General features: G+C 47.6%; 6 protein-coding genes across 6 annotated transcripts; 5 read left to right on the top strand and 1 right to left on the bottom strand.

Annotated features, from left to right (window-relative positions):
• Positions 1 to 928: 928 nt before the first annotated feature.
• On the top strand, positions 929 to 2632 carry TRUGW13939_11907 (uncharacterized protein; the record flags this gene model as incomplete). The annotated part of the gene is made up of 1 exon (XM_035495011.1): positions 929 to 2632. The coding sequence occupies one exon, from the start codon at positions 929 to 931 to the stop codon at positions 2630 to 2632; it is 1704 nt and encodes a 567-aa protein (XP_035350904.1).
• A 1413-nt stretch (positions 2633 to 4045) lies between these two features.
• Positions 4046 to 5553, top strand: TRUGW13939_11906 (uncharacterized protein; the record flags this gene model as incomplete). Its single annotated transcript, XM_035495010.1, has 4 exons — positions 4046 to 4098; positions 4146 to 4173; positions 4231 to 4789; positions 4853 to 5553. 4 exons carry the CDS (start codon positions 4046 to 4048, stop codon positions 5551 to 5553), a joined length of 1341 nt encoding a protein of 446 aa, XP_035350903.1.
• Positions 5554 to 6408: 855 nt separating this feature from the next.
• Positions 6409 to 7389, top strand: TRUGW13939_11905 (uncharacterized protein; the record flags this gene model as incomplete). Its single annotated transcript, XM_035495009.1, has 4 exons — positions 6409 to 6502; positions 6561 to 6871; positions 6924 to 7034; positions 7090 to 7389. Coding segments are annotated over 4 exons (816 nt in total), but the record flags the coding sequence as incomplete, so codon positions are not given.
• Positions 7390 to 7915: 526 nt separating this feature from the next.
• Positions 7916 to 11119, top strand: TRUGW13939_11904 (uncharacterized protein; the record flags this gene model as incomplete). Its single annotated transcript, XM_035495008.1, has 5 exons — positions 7916 to 8022; positions 8081 to 8224; positions 8272 to 8904; positions 9955 to 10241; positions 10308 to 11119. 5 exons carry the CDS (start codon positions 7916 to 7918, stop codon positions 11117 to 11119), a joined length of 1983 nt encoding a protein of 660 aa, XP_035350901.1.
• A 494-nt stretch (positions 11120 to 11613) lies between these two features.
• Positions 11614 to 12647, bottom strand: TRUGW13939_11903 (uncharacterized protein; the record flags this gene model as incomplete). Its single annotated transcript, XM_035495007.1, has 2 exons — positions 11614 to 12286; positions 12349 to 12647. 2 exons carry the CDS (start codon positions 12645 to 12647, stop codon positions 11614 to 11616), a joined length of 972 nt encoding a protein of 323 aa, XP_035350900.1.
• Positions 12648 to 14630: 1983 nt separating this feature from the next.
• TRUGW13939_11902 (uncharacterized protein) lies at positions 14631 to 16279 on the top strand (the record flags this gene model as incomplete). Its single annotated transcript, XM_035495006.1, has 2 exons — positions 14631 to 14933; positions 14990 to 16279. 2 exons carry the CDS (start codon positions 14631 to 14633, stop codon positions 16277 to 16279), a joined length of 1593 nt encoding a protein of 530 aa, XP_035350899.1.
• Between the last annotated feature and the right edge of the window lie 173 nt (positions 16280 to 16452).

Below are 16452 nucleotides of genomic sequence, written 5' to 3'. Positions count from 1 at the left end.
GTAGGGAATAGTAGCCAGGACAAATAATTGTTATTATTATTGTTCTGCAGGATGTTCTACCCCCTTCTCGAGATGGGGCCGTTAGATCTAATCTACAGAATAAGCTGAAAATTAAACCACGCGACAGATCACTTCCTGCATTTCCCCATATCGAGGACTCTAAAGGAGTTGTGGGCCCCCATTTAAAGTCGATTATACTCGTCACCACGACTATTGAGGTTTAACTTATTAAAGGGAGGATTGCGTGGTTCATTCTCCACGCTTATGTCCGTCTTTATAAGTCTAGGACCAGATTCGCCACAAACTAACGTGAGGCCATGGCCAAGCCGTTGGCCAGCTGCCCGTCTTGAGAGGCGTGATGAAATCTCGAAATCTAGAAAGACCCGCAAGTCTGCGGAGTCCTGGGGATGTCTGAGTCCCATGTTCATCCTTTTCCAGAAACGGTGCGATCTCCTGACGCCAGTAATGTTTAATTACGAAAAAATACCTGGGCGCCCCCAGGAATCATTGAAACGCGCTAGTGTCCAAACTCAAAAAGCGCTTTAAAGCTTCATGTGAATCATCTCATCAAACTCCCCTGCAGGTCAGCTTGCGACCCCTCTACATTTGTCGAGCAACAATTCGCCGCTGGCTGTATTTAAAACCCAGCATTTATCACTACGTCGAGCGACTATAGTCCCCGCGCGAATAGTTGATGAGTTCGGGTCCGCGTGGCTGACAGACAAAAAAAAAGCCTCCTACTTACTACACCATTTAGCAACCGGTGAAATAATATCCTGACCTATATCTGGTTCAAGTTATACGAAAAAGACGAGCATGATTGCTCTCCAGAGATGCGGCAGGTAGATATGCCGACGTCATATATCTCACGGTCTTCACAAGAATCGTGGCTTCAGCAGTTTGTCGCACTAACTTTTAAGTGTGAGCGATGAATGAAAAATCTCACTCCATGCACGCAGAGCAAGAGCTCGCTGCGTCCTACTCGCTGGATGGCAGCACCATCGGCTTCGATGATGGCCATCTGGTTCGCATGTCCGAAATAATCCCTGATTTTTCGGACATGATAAAAAGAGCTCGACGAGCCGCCCTCTTTGAGCATCAAATCACCAATTTAAACGCTTTGAAACTATATTCAAGGGCAGTTTTCTTTTCGTTTGTTCTTTCGCTAGCTATTGTCATGGAAGGATACGACACATCGCTACTGGCTTCATTATACGCATACCCCGAATTCCAGCAGCGGTTCGGAGAGAAGCTCCCAAATGGAAGCTACTCGGTCACATCGTCCTGGCAGTCTGGCTTGCAGAATGGGACACAGGCCGGTCAAATCATAGGGCTGATGATCGCCGGCACTATGGCCGATCGATTTGGCTACAGAAAGACCATGCTTACGGCGCTTGGCCTGGTCATCTCATTCATTTTCGTTCTTTTCTTCGCGACCGATATCAGAATGCTTTTTGCCGGGGAATTTCTTTGCGGGTTGCCTTGGGGCATGTTCCAAACCCTGACGACGACGTATGCTGCTGAGGTCAGCCCTGTTGTTCTCAAACCATACTTGACCACGTATGTCAACCTATGCTGGGTCACTGGTCAGTTTATATCAGCAGGTGTTCTCCGGGCCCTTCTTGGCCGCTCCGACCAGTGGGCATGGCGAATCCCCTATGCGATTCAATGGGCGTGGCCGATTCCTATCATCATTGGCGTACTGTTTGCCCCCGAGTCACCATGGTGGCTAATCCGCCATGGCCGGAGAGAAGAAGCCCGGCGCTCACTTCTTCGACTATCGTCTTCGCGCGGCAGGGTTGAGACTGGCTATAACGTAGACGATTCTATCGCGCTGATGACCCTCACTGATGCCCAAGAAAAGCTCGTTCGCAATGGCACTTCATATTTCGACTGCTTTAAAGGAGTCGATCTTCGCCGAACAGAGATCACTTGCTGCGCGTGGATGATCCAAGTCCTCAGCGGCATGTCCTTTGCCGGAAATACCACTTACTTCTTACAACAGGTTGGCTTTGGCAACTACCAATCTTTCTCCTTTAACCTGGGAGTTAACGGCATTGCCTGGGTGGGCACCGTCTGTTCTTGGTTCGTGATGCAGCACGTCGGTCGACGCTCACTGTATGTCTACGGCCTAGGAGTAATGATTGTTGTATTGCTGCTCTTCGGGTTTTTCGCCATCCCTACCCAAACCTCGTCCATCAACTACGCCTATGTAGCCTTGATGATGATCTACACATTTACATACGACGTCACCATTGGCCCTGTCGGATACTGCCTCGTCTCAGAGATTCCATCCACGCGCCTTCGCATAAAGACTACTGCGCTCGCCCGCAACGCGTATAACATTGTTTTCATCGCCGTCAACTTTCTCAATCCGCAAATCATGAACCCGACCGCATGGAATCTCAAAGGGAAGGGCGGGTTTATCTGGGCTGCGCTGTGCTCTCTATGTTTCGTGTGGAGCTATTTCCGTCTTCCAGAGCCTAAGGGCCGGACTCCAGCGGAAATTGACGTCTTGTTTGATCGGGAGGTCAGGGCGAGGAAATTTGCCAGTGTTTCCGTCGAACCGTTTCACTCTGCTAGTCACTGTTCGATAGTTGAACGGTCATCGTCGGGAGAGTCGTCAGTCTGATGTATTTGTATTATTCGACGCCTTTTATGCACTTCCTGCAATGTATTTTCACGCTATTTGTGTTTACGACTGCATGTATTATTTATTATCCTCAAACCAACATTGAAACGATTTATATTGCACCATCTATATGTAAGTAAACAGTCAGAACTTGCTGTCACACGTATCGCCCGGTTGTATCGTATGTTCATGCTTCTTGTATTTGCCTACCGCATTAAACACGGCGGGGAATCATCGGGAATTATAATTTACCACTTACTCTTCAGGCCACTCGAGGGTTACAGTCGGGAGACGGACCATGGCGGGTGATCCGGGGAAGGTTACATTGAAATTGAAGAACAAGAACTACGGTCGTACAAAAAAAAGCCATGTGAAATACGTCAACTAGTAATATTGCTCCACTGTCGCTGCTATGACCGCTTCTTAAAAAGTGGACGGTTTTTTGGTTCGGCTTTTTATTGAGTAGGTGAAGTGCTTCTTACATAGGGACTTGGATTCGGTGACATTTTAATATGCCGACTTTTAATATCAATTTATCCTATCTCACATGTATTATTCAACTTCGTATAGCGCGCATGCTCGTTTTGGAACCGAGAGTCTCCGCATGGCCTGTCTTGGATGCCTCTAGGTCAATTGATCCTTTGCTAGTGGTTGTACGGCGCGTTGCCAGCAGAAATAAATATATCATGTGTTTGTATTTGACTCTTTTGAATCTAATAATAAATCAGAATTTACCAGTTGGCACATCACTCATCTCGATAAAGTCATTAAATCACAGTAAAATGATCGCTATCTACGTCGTTTTGTCTCTTTTCTTGGCCAATCCTATACTTGCAGGTATTTCCAGCAAATCAACAGTCCAGCAAGGATGGTCCTTGGAGTCTGCCACATGTCCAAGAGACAGCACATCCTGTGGCGGTGATGCCTGCTGTCCGTCATCTTTGCACTGTAATACCCCCGCAAATGACGAAGTTGCTGCGTGTTGTTCCAGTGGTAAGTAACCACAGTCTCACTGTGGAAACTTATCCGCCCTTAGAACTAAAAATAATCAATGTGAAAAGAAAACGACTGTCGAGGCTCAATTGAAGCCGGCCCTCGTTGCGCAGACTCTAGTTGGTCGCTTTGGAAAGGTCTTCACGGAAACGGGTTTTGCTGTGTGGTCGGACTAGCTGGGGTGTATGACTCAACAAAGACGGTCGCTGGAAGCTGTGTCGAGAGTGGGAAAACTGGGAGTTTGACAAGTGCTATATTGGTAACTATCTGCTTTTTGCTTTTTGTAGATGTTTCAAAAATGGCTAATTCTGGTAGGTGTCGACAGGCATAGGATCGACGACCACGGCAATAACCACAACTACTACTTCTCTCAGTAAGAATGGCAGAATTTTAGCTTCCAAGTCTAACATCAATATAGCCATGACAACCACTACTACTGCGGTCACGACCACTTCGACGCCTGGTGGTAAAGGGTAAGTCTGTTTGACAATGATTACTGCTAGACACTGACAAAATACAGGGCACGATACGTATTCGCTCATTACATGGTATGTGATATGTACGTTGTCTACGCTTTGTATATTACTAATATATCCATACTACAGGTAGGATCAATGACCCATAGCGAGGCCGTGACAGATGTTAAAGACGCCCTGGACGCGGGTTTTGACGGCTTTGCCCTAAACACGCATACTGTCAGCCCTACTGACACATGGAATACCGACGCGCTAGAATATCTCTTCTCTGCTGCTTCTGAAACAAATTTCAAAATGTTTATCTCCTTTGATATGTCTTGGGGCGTGAATGTTGCCGATCTGCCTGCATTTCTCGCTAAATACTTCCCCGAAGACGCATATTTCCAAATAGATGGGAAGCCATTTGTCAGTACATATTCAGGCGGGAATACCGATAACGACACTTGGAATACAAAATTTCGACAGCCGCTAATGGCCAATTATAACATCACGCCGTACTTTGTACCGGACTTTGACAACTGGTCTGGCTATCCTAGTGGATTCTTTGCAGCGTACCTGGTGGTCGACGGAGCGTTTACCTGGGAGAGTGGTTGGCCGGCGCCAGGACAGACTATTACTAGTGTCAGTGATACGGTTGACCAAGGTCTCGTTTTGCAGGCCAAAGCAGCGGGAAAAGTCTATATGATGCGTGCGTCCTTTCCCTACATTCTAAGTTTTTTTTTTTTTGGGAACTGACATTGCAATGGGAAAGCTATAAGCACATTGCAATTCAAATATACATCGGATGGAAATCACTGGTATCGTATCGGTGAAAGCAACCTTCCTGAGAGAATGCAACAGATTCTGTCTGTGCAACCGGATTTTGTCGAATTCATTACCTGGAATGATGCCGGTGAGAGTCATTACATTGGCAACATTTGGCCAGAGGCTATTGCAGGGTCACCTGATATTCAAGCCTATGCCGATGGATTCAACCATAAAGGGTGGCTGCAAGTCATCTCCCCATTTATTTCCGCATACAAGGCTGGTGTGACCGATGTCTCCCAGATAGTAGTATCGTCCACAAATTCATCATCCGACTCGCTAATAAACGGGTCAATATGGTATCGGACATTGCTCACCACTGCCAGCTGCTCCAGCGGAATCCAGAATTACGAACAAGCCCAGGATGCTATGAATTTTGCAATCATTCTTCCACAGTCAAACACAACGATGTATACAATCACCGTACATTCGAACGGTCAACAGATTGGGTCGTTTGCGGGTAAGTCTGGCTTGAATTGGCAGACGGTTTTGGGACTACAAGCTGGAAAGGCCAGTTCCCAAGTGGTACGGGTGGTTGACAGTTCGGGGAATATAGTCGCATCCGCTGTTGGTACAAAGGATGTGTTTTCGCAGAGCAATGATTCGACGTTGTGTAATTGGAACTATGAGGTTGTCGGGCTATCTTGATGAGACGCTTTCCGGGTGTGACAAGTCGATTTCTGGGAATCTAATCTAATCTGTAATTTCAAGATATGTAGCATCAAATACCATCTGTCAGTAGAAAAGACACCTCAAGATATGGCAGCTGCATTTTTTACCTCATGGCGATCTCCTCAAGCCGCTGATGTCGGTGTTTTTTTCCTAAATTGACGCCACTATAGTAGAAATGTCCTGAATTCGCCGAGTAATAATAAGAACTTGCACTGGAACTTGTATGAATATCAGCCTGAACCATTTCAATAAGGATAGTACTGCTACTAATGACTTACTTTGTTTATTGCTGCCGGTTTCCCCTCTATCCGACGATTCAAGGATGGACAAACTTCTGGGAAGTAACAAATTTCAATACTCAAAAACTCCCCAGTGGTGATCCTCATATTAACCAATAATTATCACCAAAAGTAGCTCTAGAATGGTCCTCCCCGCTACCCTCGCATCGGGGTTGTCGCTTGGTGGAACTAAGAGCTGCCCTCGAGCCGAGCAACTCGGGAAACGCTCCGGCTGGGCTTCTCCGCAACAGACACTGCTTCATGTTGCTGTGCTCCCCCGCGTAACCAGCGAATAATCCTCTACAGACGTCACGATGTAGACCATGGCAGTGGATAAAATCTTAGTAGTATGCTGCGGACCGGATTTTGTCCGAAAGAAACAGACCCCTCTCTGAGACAAATAAGTAGACGCGAGATCTCTTTTTGTTTGTTGATTGCTTTTTCAGAACATATTCCTTCATCTTGGGGCCTAAAGATACATTATTTACAGACGCGCATTGTTTTGGAATAATCCTTTTTTATTTTACGCTCTAGGAAAACAACATTCATCATCATGTCTTCCACCGACGCTGCTACCAGCGCTGTCCCTGTCAATACTGACCCCGCTCCTCAGACACAGGTGACACTGGGTGGTAAAGTCCTGGCAAGTCAGTTTTTCACGGCTCTACTAAGTACTGTATTAAATCGTTAATTTTATTCTCACAGTCACCGGTGCCAACCGCGGTATTGGCCTGGGTATCGCCGAATGCTGCCTCGACAACGGTGCAGCCAAGGTTTACTCCATCGACATCGGCGAGCCCGGCGACGAGTTCGCTGCTTTGAGCAGCAAGTATCCCGGCCGTGTTTTCGCTTTGACGGCCGATGTCACCAAAGAAGATAGCATCACCACTGCTGTGGACAAGATTGTCGCCGAGGCCGGCGCTATTCATGGCATCGTCGTGAATGCCGGAAGGACCAACCACAAGTCTGCGCTCGACTTCACTGAAGAGGAGATTCATGCTCTATTCAATGTCAACGTGAGTTGGCCTTTACCTCTTGGATAATAACATCTGTGTTGATTCGGAATAGCTATTCGGTGCTTTTTTCACAGCCAGAGCCGCTGCGCGAGCCTTTATCAAGCTCGGGATCAAAGGATCCGTCGTGTTCACTGCCTCGATGGCTTCATACCGTCCCAACAAGGTCTGTGTTTTCTTGGAACTTCAATTAACTTTTGCCGTGGCTGATAATCCCATAGCGTGTCCCCTCTACCCCTTACGGTGCCTCCAAGGCTGGCGTACGCAACATGACCCATACCCTGGCCATGGAATGGGCCAAATACGGCATCCGAGTGAACAGTGTATCGCCTGGTCTGGTCAAGACAGCCATGACCTACTGGGTCCCACAACAGCCCGACTGGGAGCAACAATTGAAGTACTACGGAGGTATTCCCCGCCTGGCCGAGGTGCAGGAACTGGGTGGTGCATACGTGTACTTGCTTAGTGATGCTGCGAGCTACACAACGAGTATTGACATTCCCGTGAATGGAGTCATTGGAAGTGAGTTTATCTTAGAATTGTCTTGCCTTGAAACTTCTAACACGTGTTGCAGTTTGTTGAGACGGCGGACACGTTATATCCCGGATAGTAGAAGGATTGTGTATGATGACATCAAAGAATGCCCATGCACGATAGCATCAATTTTTTACGGCTTGATAGAACTCTTGTTTAGTTTATATTTGTTCAATTTCATGGCATTTTCTCATATAAAATAAAGGTGCAGATGTTGTCTTATATGTTCTACAAGTGGTTTAGCGCCAACCTTGGACACTGTCAATACGAGCATTTTGCCGAATCCGGACGAGGCTTTGCTGGATCTCGTATTCAGCCTCATGAGCACCTTATGACTTTCCATCGTGTGTCTATATAAACCAATACTTCACTGGCAATTAAACCAAGAGCATTCTACTTGGAAAATGAACCCTTGAAGCGGATTCAATTATTTGCTCTCGATAACAAGCGGATCTAATCAACGCGCTCAAATTACCAGCCTGTGAATTTATCAGAGACGAAACTCAATCCGACATGACATCCAGTGTGACTGGCTATATTGAGCACCCTACCAAAGGGGTCTCGGCTGTCTTCGCCGTCCTTTTTGCCGTTTCGGGTATTCTTCATACTTGGCAGATCATGTGCGTTTATCAAATATGAACCACATTTGTTCACACTTTTAACTCTTCTGTGATATAGCAAATACAAATCATGGCCTTATATGTGGGTTGTACCACCGGCATGTATCATCTTCATCGCCGGGTTTGTATGCCGGGAATACGCAGCGCACCATCCCGGAAGCGACGTCTACTCTGCAATGCAGGGACTTTTATACAGTGCGGTGTAAGAGTCTCCGAAAAGTTTTGGCTGACAATACTAAACGCCGATAGACCGATTTTATCAACTACTTTATATATGTACCTGCCACAGCTGCTTCCATTCTGCTCCGCCTTACGTCCTGAGACGCTATTCGCAATACTCATCTCACTCACATTTTCAACGTTGATCACTCTCACAGCACAGGGCGTTGCATCGTTTTTTAGCTCGGATTCGACCTCGGGAACAATCAAAGCCGGACTGGCCTTGCTCAAGGCCAGTCTTATTATTCAACTGGTTTTCCTTGTTGTGGTCGTGTTAACAGTGCTTGTTTCTCGTAATCGAGCACAGGCGCGGGGTATTTTACAGCTCGATTCTGAACTATCTAATATCTATAATTTCTTGGGGTTGTTTGTTCTCCTCCTGATTCGCGATATCTTTCGCACAGTACAGATATTCATGCCGTCGGATTCGACGGTGTGGACACAAGAAGTGTTCTTCTGGGTATTTGATGCTGTTCCGATGCTGGCATACACTGTTCTACTGAATTTTTTGCATCCTGGACAGCACTTGTCGGATGCGATGCAGGAAGAGCGCAGGGCAGCCGCCGCAAGCCCTCCGCCGGAGCCTTTTGATGACGTCGAGGTGGGTGCTGGGGGCAGGATGACCAAGGCCACTGCGATCAAACTTCGTCCATTTTCTAGGGAGTCTTACTAGCTTAAGAGGGGATACCTGCCGCGCGGAAAATTGCCTAATTTGGTATATTTGATATAACATGGTCTACACCATATCACTGATCTCTATACCTGAATTTAGAGCTAGCAGAGTGATATCCTCCTAATACGTGCATAAAAGGGAAGATTTGTATTATTTGTGTCCGAATCTGATATGTCGACGAACAAATCCACGTGACCATCTAAACAACAGTGTCGTCATGGTTCGGTTGACAACTTCCGGATCGCCCGATTTGTCGTTTCTTCAACCCTATTAGATAAAAGGAAAAGCAGGCTGCTCCAGTTCCATTGAACCCCCATATACAGCCACCTTGTTGGCCGGATACTGCGTAGTGCCTGGCGTTTGTAGTATGGCACAAAGCTTATATACTCGACATGTCAGTGGCGCAGGCTCTGATTAGCGGATCACCGACCCTAGAACAATTTAATTTACGATATTGCCAAATGAAGATATAACTGGCGTGCCCGCCTGTTGGCTGGCGGTGTTTGTTCCGGGAGACTCGACGGGATCTCATCCGGGATAGGAGAGACTGGATTGGGCGCTCGATTGAGCTGTCCCATGGAAGAGGAGGCGCCAATGTCTCTCTCTAGGGCTGCTTATTGGCAGGTCGAGATGGCGAGTATCATGGGTTGACATCGGCACACTGAAAAGCAACAGAGCAGTAAGACTGCATACTACAAGTAACAAGTATCGAACTGCGCGCGTCAAGCAGTAAGCACTCAACTCTTCCACACCAGTCTCCAGAAGGAAGTCATACCAATACAGGAAATACAATATAGGTATAGTAGTGCACATTGTTGTGTTACAAACTGATTGATTGATCTCGTCGGTTGTGTCGGATCGTGTCGACGGGGTAGACCCTTGGGTGCTCGTCTTGGATGTCTCGGCATGGAACAACGACCATCAATGACGTCTAGCAAGATCGACTGATCCGATGCTCCCACAGCTTTCGTTTATAAATATTTGGCTTCCGGCCATCCTCGTACAGAACAAGCTGGTACCCTATGTTAATTTACCGACAGGAAAAATAATACCAAAACACAATTGTCAACCTCATACCTGTTGCACGATATGAAGAACCTGGCTATAGTGGCAGCCCTGGCTGCAGGCTCCAATGCCCATGCCCTCGCCCCTCGAGGTCCTCCTGGCTGCTGTTTCAAGCTCACTGCATCAGGCGGCACTTCTGGTCCTGTCGGCCAGTTGAGTGATGGCCAGAACCGGATCGGCGGAGGACTTTCCCCAATTACGTACTGTATCGATAAGGATGGAGAAATTGCCGACAGCAGTGATCGTCCTTGCATTCTGATTCGTGAGCTTACCAGCCTTCCAATGCTAATTTCTACGTTGTTCAATGCTAATATAACCCTTACTACAGCACCAACATCCCAGTTACAGTGTGACAAAGGGGCCATCGGCACGCCTGGTTTCTCAATCTCCCCTAGTGGAGAGTTTAAGTTCAATGGAAACACCGATTTTCTGGCCTGTCAGTCGGGAGAGCATGGTCAATTTAACATCTACACTAGCCCACCCCCTAAGGATGTCTCTGGCTGTGTTGATATCACCTTGGAGGCAGACGGATGCAAGGCTTTGCCTCCCCCTCCTCCTCCTTCGTCCACAGGTGCACCATCTCCGCCTCCAGCAGTGACTTCTGTCAAGGTCGTCACGGTCACTGAGACAGTCTGCGGAGCCCAACCAACAGGGCCTCCGCCAAGCATCCAATCATCATGTCCGACGACACTGACCGAGGGCAATTTTGAATTCCCTCACCTCATTATCCCGGTTGATTCCAGTAAGCCAGATACCGCCTTTGGCACTCAGTATAACGGGCAGGTGAGCTCGACCGTCTCGACTATATTTAATTTCAACATTCCGCCGAGTGACGCCGGAAAGACCTGCACGCTGGTCTTCCTCTTCCCGGAAAAGTCACAGCTGCAGACTTCTTCTTTCAACTTTACTGGTGACGGCAGAGTCGACTTTGCCCAGATGAATGCTCCTGCTACGGAGAAGACGACCTTCCACACTATTCCATCGATTAAAACGGACTTTCACGTGTCCACCCTTGCGCCGGGAACTTCGTATGTCATTGCTTCTTTCCCGTGTCCCGCGGGCGAGACGATTGCATTTGACATGGAGAATTCTGGCACGACTGACCTGACCTGGTTTGAAGACTTTAATCCTTCGCCGTAAGCATTCTTTCTTTTTCTTTTAAATACTCGTGAAACTTGTTACTGACGAATGAATTACAGAATTGGTCTGTTTATCACTACTTGCTAGTGTACCATTTCATCATTTTTCTGGGGGAAAATTTTTATATGTAACGAGTATCTTGGTGAAAAGCGTAGTCGTATATGATTTGAAATTCATGGTTGGTATTGAGTTGTACTATACATCCGACGAGGGCATCGAACCGGATTACAGAATGTCAAATAGTGCACATGTGAGTGGGAGGTAATAATTGGTTCAATTATATATTTATCCTGAGTTTTAGCTGAAGGGAATTGTACTCATCAAGTCGTTTTACGAAAAAGGTATTAGAAGTGGAAGTTTAGGGCAATGCTTAATGTATAAATAAGATCAATAATCATAAGTATGATACATAAATGAGTTCGCTAAATAGCCAGTCCGTCTAAATTCTATAACCAAAACGTAAGAGAAAAGAAATTTTATAAAAGATTGCATAATCAAGATCTGTCATCAGCGATAAGACGGTTGTCCAAGGAGATCTTGCTGTAGGCGTCGTCATCACCACCCTTGCCTCGCACGTGCCATTGGGCGTCGTTCCACTGTCCCTGCCAGACCCATCCAGGGTGGAAGACAGTGATGGAAATGACGGCAATGGAAATCATGGCACCTTCCAAAACCATGAAAGTGATTTCATCGTTGGCCAAGGGACCGTTAAATCCACCGGACAACTCGGCACAACGGAAGACAGATCGAATAATGATGGTGAAGGTGGCAACGCCCAGGGCGATCAGCCAGTAGTGGAAGGACTTGTTGCGTCGCAGGTGATCGAATTGGCCGTTGAGGCGATATTGAGGGGCCTTGCGAACGCGAAGAGCAAAGTCGGTGCACAGGGCGACAAAAAGCGCCAGACTGACGACTTGCCAAGAGACACCGGCCACCATAATATCAACACCAATGTCGGAGAGCTCCTTGGTGTCGGCGCTAGAGGCGATTCCACCACCGGCAGCCTGGAGGAGGAGGGCGAGGAAGTCGCAACTGATGAAGACGGTGGTGTATGTGCGTGCACGGAAGCGAGAAACTTGTTCGCCGTAGGCAACGACGATGCGAGAAAGACAGAGGTAGACTGCTGCGGAAAGAAAGGCGGGAGCAATAGTGAGACAGACGAGATACCTGGATTTGATTGATTAGCTGGTCGTCCTATATCGGAGTGTAGAAAGACAAGGGATACTCACATGAGGAAAGGGTCCGACTTGAAGGGGTTGTCGTGCATTTGCACGCGAGCCACATATCCGACGATTTCAAGGAGTAAACCTCCAGTCATGGCAATCATATAACTCCATGTTTTGTAGCGGATTCCGATACCGAGCTGGCCGATCAAGACCAGGCCGAAGACGGCAATAAAGACCAGATTTCCACCCAGTGACGGCACGTAGTCCATATTGGCCATACTCAAAGGACAGGTATCGAGCGTGCAGAGATCGGTGTCCTCGAGGAGGGTTGCATTGTGGAGGGCGGCGTTCTTGTCCGTCATTGTGATAGCTGAGACGGTGCTGTTGTGTTTTAAAAGAATCAAGTATAGCCAAGCGAGGGATAATAAAAGTTGTCCAAGCTTTGTGTGTATGGAGTAAGCTCGGGCAATCAAGCGAGTGCTTATTATTTGTTGATGTTGGTTGGTTGGTGGTGATTGTGTGTAGTAAAGAGACTCGAGAATCAGAGACTTTATCATCTGGGGTGCTGGGTTATATACACGCTTCTATGTCCAAATCCCCTCAACACGGGCCCGTAAATCCTGTTGTGGACCAAGATAGAAACACGCCAACACTGTCAGCATCACAGCCCCATCGCACGCATCCAGCATCCAGGCATCCCCAATTAATTTGGGCTTCGCCCCAACTCAAAACTAACTCCGATGCGAGATAGTGTGATTGGCCAACTTTAAAATAAAAATGATCCGAAGGGGCCAATCAGGGCACAGGGGTTCAGTCCTGAATTTACCACTTCGGGCCATTATTGGCCGAACCCTCAGCCGCACCCCACTTTAGGTGCCCAAAATGGAAAGAGTCGGGGCCCGAAGTGGTATGGCCCCCCTTGACCGGTCGGACACGGATTCGCGGGCCCGTAGTACGGAGTCTCCACCCCGTGACCTCCACAGCCCTAAGGCTATTGGGCTACGGGGAGCGCTTGGCCCACGCGGGCGGCTTATTATAGTACTTACTACGATACTTATAGTTTGGGGCTGCACCGTTTGGTCGCTATTAATAGCCGGGCTGATACTGTGGAGCGGCTGATTGGCGTCTGCGTGCATCTTGGGCCGGCCTTGGGTTCCTGGATCAAGCCCCAACCGCCTATCACTCGGCCCTAGCTGTTGGTTCTTTGTCTGAAATGCTTCGTACCCTGAGACTGTTTGTCCCCCAGAGTGAACAAGGACAGGGTGTAAACATTGAAACAGTGTCTTCCAAATCAGCACTAAAATATCCGCCGCGTCAAACGTGCACCATCCGAATCATTTGATATGTGATATGTCGAATTGACTGCTTACATGGCGCGAATTATTCCGTAGCCAGGGGCAGTGCTATCTAGTCTTGCCAGCAGGATTAAATCCCGTTGGTCGCGCTCGATATGCGCTCGACTTCACCACGTCCGGGGTTTATTTTGGTCAATTTTGGTCCATTCTGGCTGTATTAAATGCATCTGCCTGCATCGGTCACAAAAATTCCTTTTCAGTAAATATAGAACATCACTACTGAACCTTGTGACTACTGACAACTGGCCATGGAGCCAGATGTTTTTTTTTCTCTATTCGCGCCATGTCACAACTGACTTGTCACTCATCCGACCCGCCCGTGCAGAGAGCGACCGTGTAGTGTGCCATGTCACTACGAATACTTCGTACGTACTCCGTCTCCGTTTCTTGGTACGGATATTGTTCTGGAACGAAATATGGAATCTGGTGTGCCCCAGTGCTCGTACGCTTTCGCGACTAATAGCGACTAATAGCCTTACGGGTAATGGTGCGGAACGCCAAGATTCCGAGAAGCCATGCTTACCCTCCGAAGCCCCCAAACCTTCATTTTACTGTTGTTAATGACTTCTTGGCGATGTTTGAGGTTTGGTCCTAGCGTGTCACGCACGGATACGGGCGGTCAACTTTGAGGGACCGCTTCCTCCTGGCGATCAAGAGCGTTCGTAGGATGTGTTCTCCACAGCCCCGATATTATTTGTATTTTTCTTAAAATTATTGTTTTTAGGGAACATGAGATGCACTTATGACAATTGATAAGTTTGCAATTGACAAGCGACATTCTGGCCATGCAGTTTAGCGAGTTTCTAAACAGGAATGCCGGCACCGGCTCAAATGGCCGGAACCGGGAATCATTGGAGTATGTATCTATACCAGTATAAATATCGCTATAATGAAGACCTTTAGATTTCAAAAATATGAATTCTGGTATCAGCCAGCGCAAGTATTCAAAAGTAACATCCCACTCCCTTTGACTATAGCAGAAACGATGCAATGAGTGTACTTCCACCAGTGATAAACAACCGAGACGGTATCAAGCCTCTTCCGGAAGAGAAACAAAAGGATCAAAACGCAGTACCAGACGAGAATGAAAAGAAGAAAACCCCTCCACCGCAAGATGATGCTCCATACTGCGTTCTTCCGGAGCGTCAAAAGGTTTCCTTGATGCTCCTTGCTTCTTTCGCTGCTGTTATCTCGCCGATATCAAGCAGCATCTACTTTCCTGCCATCAATAATATTGCTAGAGACTTGGATGTTTCTATTAACCTAGTCAATTTGACAATTACAACCTACTTGGTGAGAAATACTTGATTAACTTTGATCACGGCAAATAAGCTGATTGGATCAGCTAGATCTTCCAAGGACTTGCCCCGTCGTTTATTGCAAACTTTTCCGATATCCATGGCAGACGACCAGCATACTTGATCTGTTTTACAGTTTATCTCGCCGCCAACATTGGGCTAGCCTTCCAGACGTCGTATCCGGCCTTAATGGTGCTTCGTTGCTTGCAGAGTTCGGGAAGCAGTGGAACAATCGCGCTGGGAAGCGCAACCGTGTCTGATTTATCAACCAGAGCCGAGCGAGGAAAGTATATCGGCTACGCTACTATGGGTGTCACTCTAGGACCAGCACTGGGTCCTGTCATTGGCGGTTTGCTGGATCATTTCCTTGGCTGGAGATGGATATTTTGGTTCCTGGTTATTCTGTCTGGAACTTTCGGCGCAATAATCGTGATATTCTACCCGGAGACCTGCCGCACCGTGGTCGGAAACGGCTCAGTGCCGGCACCAAAGTGGAATCGTTCGATAGTCCAGATCATAGGCAGCAAGTTGCGGCCTAATCGGTCAACAGAGCAAAATCCCAACTATGCCACTCTTCAAAATCAAGGCAAACGCCGCGCTAATCCTCTAGCAGCAGCCTTGATCGCGACAGATAGGGAACCTCTCATGATCCTAATATATGGATCGTTACTATACGCTGGATTCATGTCCATCATGAGCACCCTGACAACCGAGTTACAAAGTCGGTTTGGGTTCAACTCGATCCAGATCGGATTATGCTATCTTCCTCTGGGCGTCGGCAGCCTGACTTCACGATGGACTGTCGGTTATCTGTTAGATTGGAATTTTAAGCGCGAAGCTGCGCGTCAGGGACTCGCCATTGTAAAAAACCGACAGCAAGAGATTGAGAAATTCAACATTGAGGTCGCCCGATTAACCATTACCCTTCCGCTAGTTTATTTTGGCGCCCTTTGTCTTATCGCATATGGATGGGTTATGCAGTACAAAACCGCACTGGCAGGGCCCATGGTGATGCTGTTTTTCATGGGCCATTGTACCACCGCCGCCTTCAGCTCGTTGAACACGCTCATCGTGGACACACATCGCCAGAGCCCAGCCACCGCTGTCGCTGCAAATAACCTGTGGAGGTGTCTGGTGGGCGCTGGGGCGATTGCTGCAGCCAATCCTTTAATTGACCGTATCGGTATTGGCTGGACGGGGTCATTTATTGCCTTCTTATGGATTATTTTCAGTCCGATTCTGTGGGCTGTCTATAAACGGGGGCATGGGTGGCGGGAGGCTTCACGAATAAAGAGCGCAGACGCCGAGGCGTTGAAGAATGTTGAAAAAGGCACCGGTTAATAATCGAACTTGGTATTTTGTGTTCCTAATTTCGACACAGAACTTCAATTGATTCCTCAGACAAAGGGTTAAACAGCATTGAGGCACATGCATGTACGGAATTATTAGATGTCGATCCACTTTATAACTATCGGGAGTAACTCCGTCAACTGCCGTGCGGAGTCTACTTACCG

The sequence above is a fragment of the Talaromyces rugulosus genome, chromosome VI (genome assembly GCF_013368755.1).
Source record: "Talaromyces rugulosus chromosome VI, complete sequence".
In the NCBI taxonomy this organism is placed as follows: Eukaryota; Fungi; Ascomycota; class Eurotiomycetes; order Eurotiales; family Trichocomaceae; genus Talaromyces; species Talaromyces rugulosus.
Note: the sequence above shows the minus strand (reverse complement) of the source record. Positions and strands in the feature narration are given on the sequence as shown.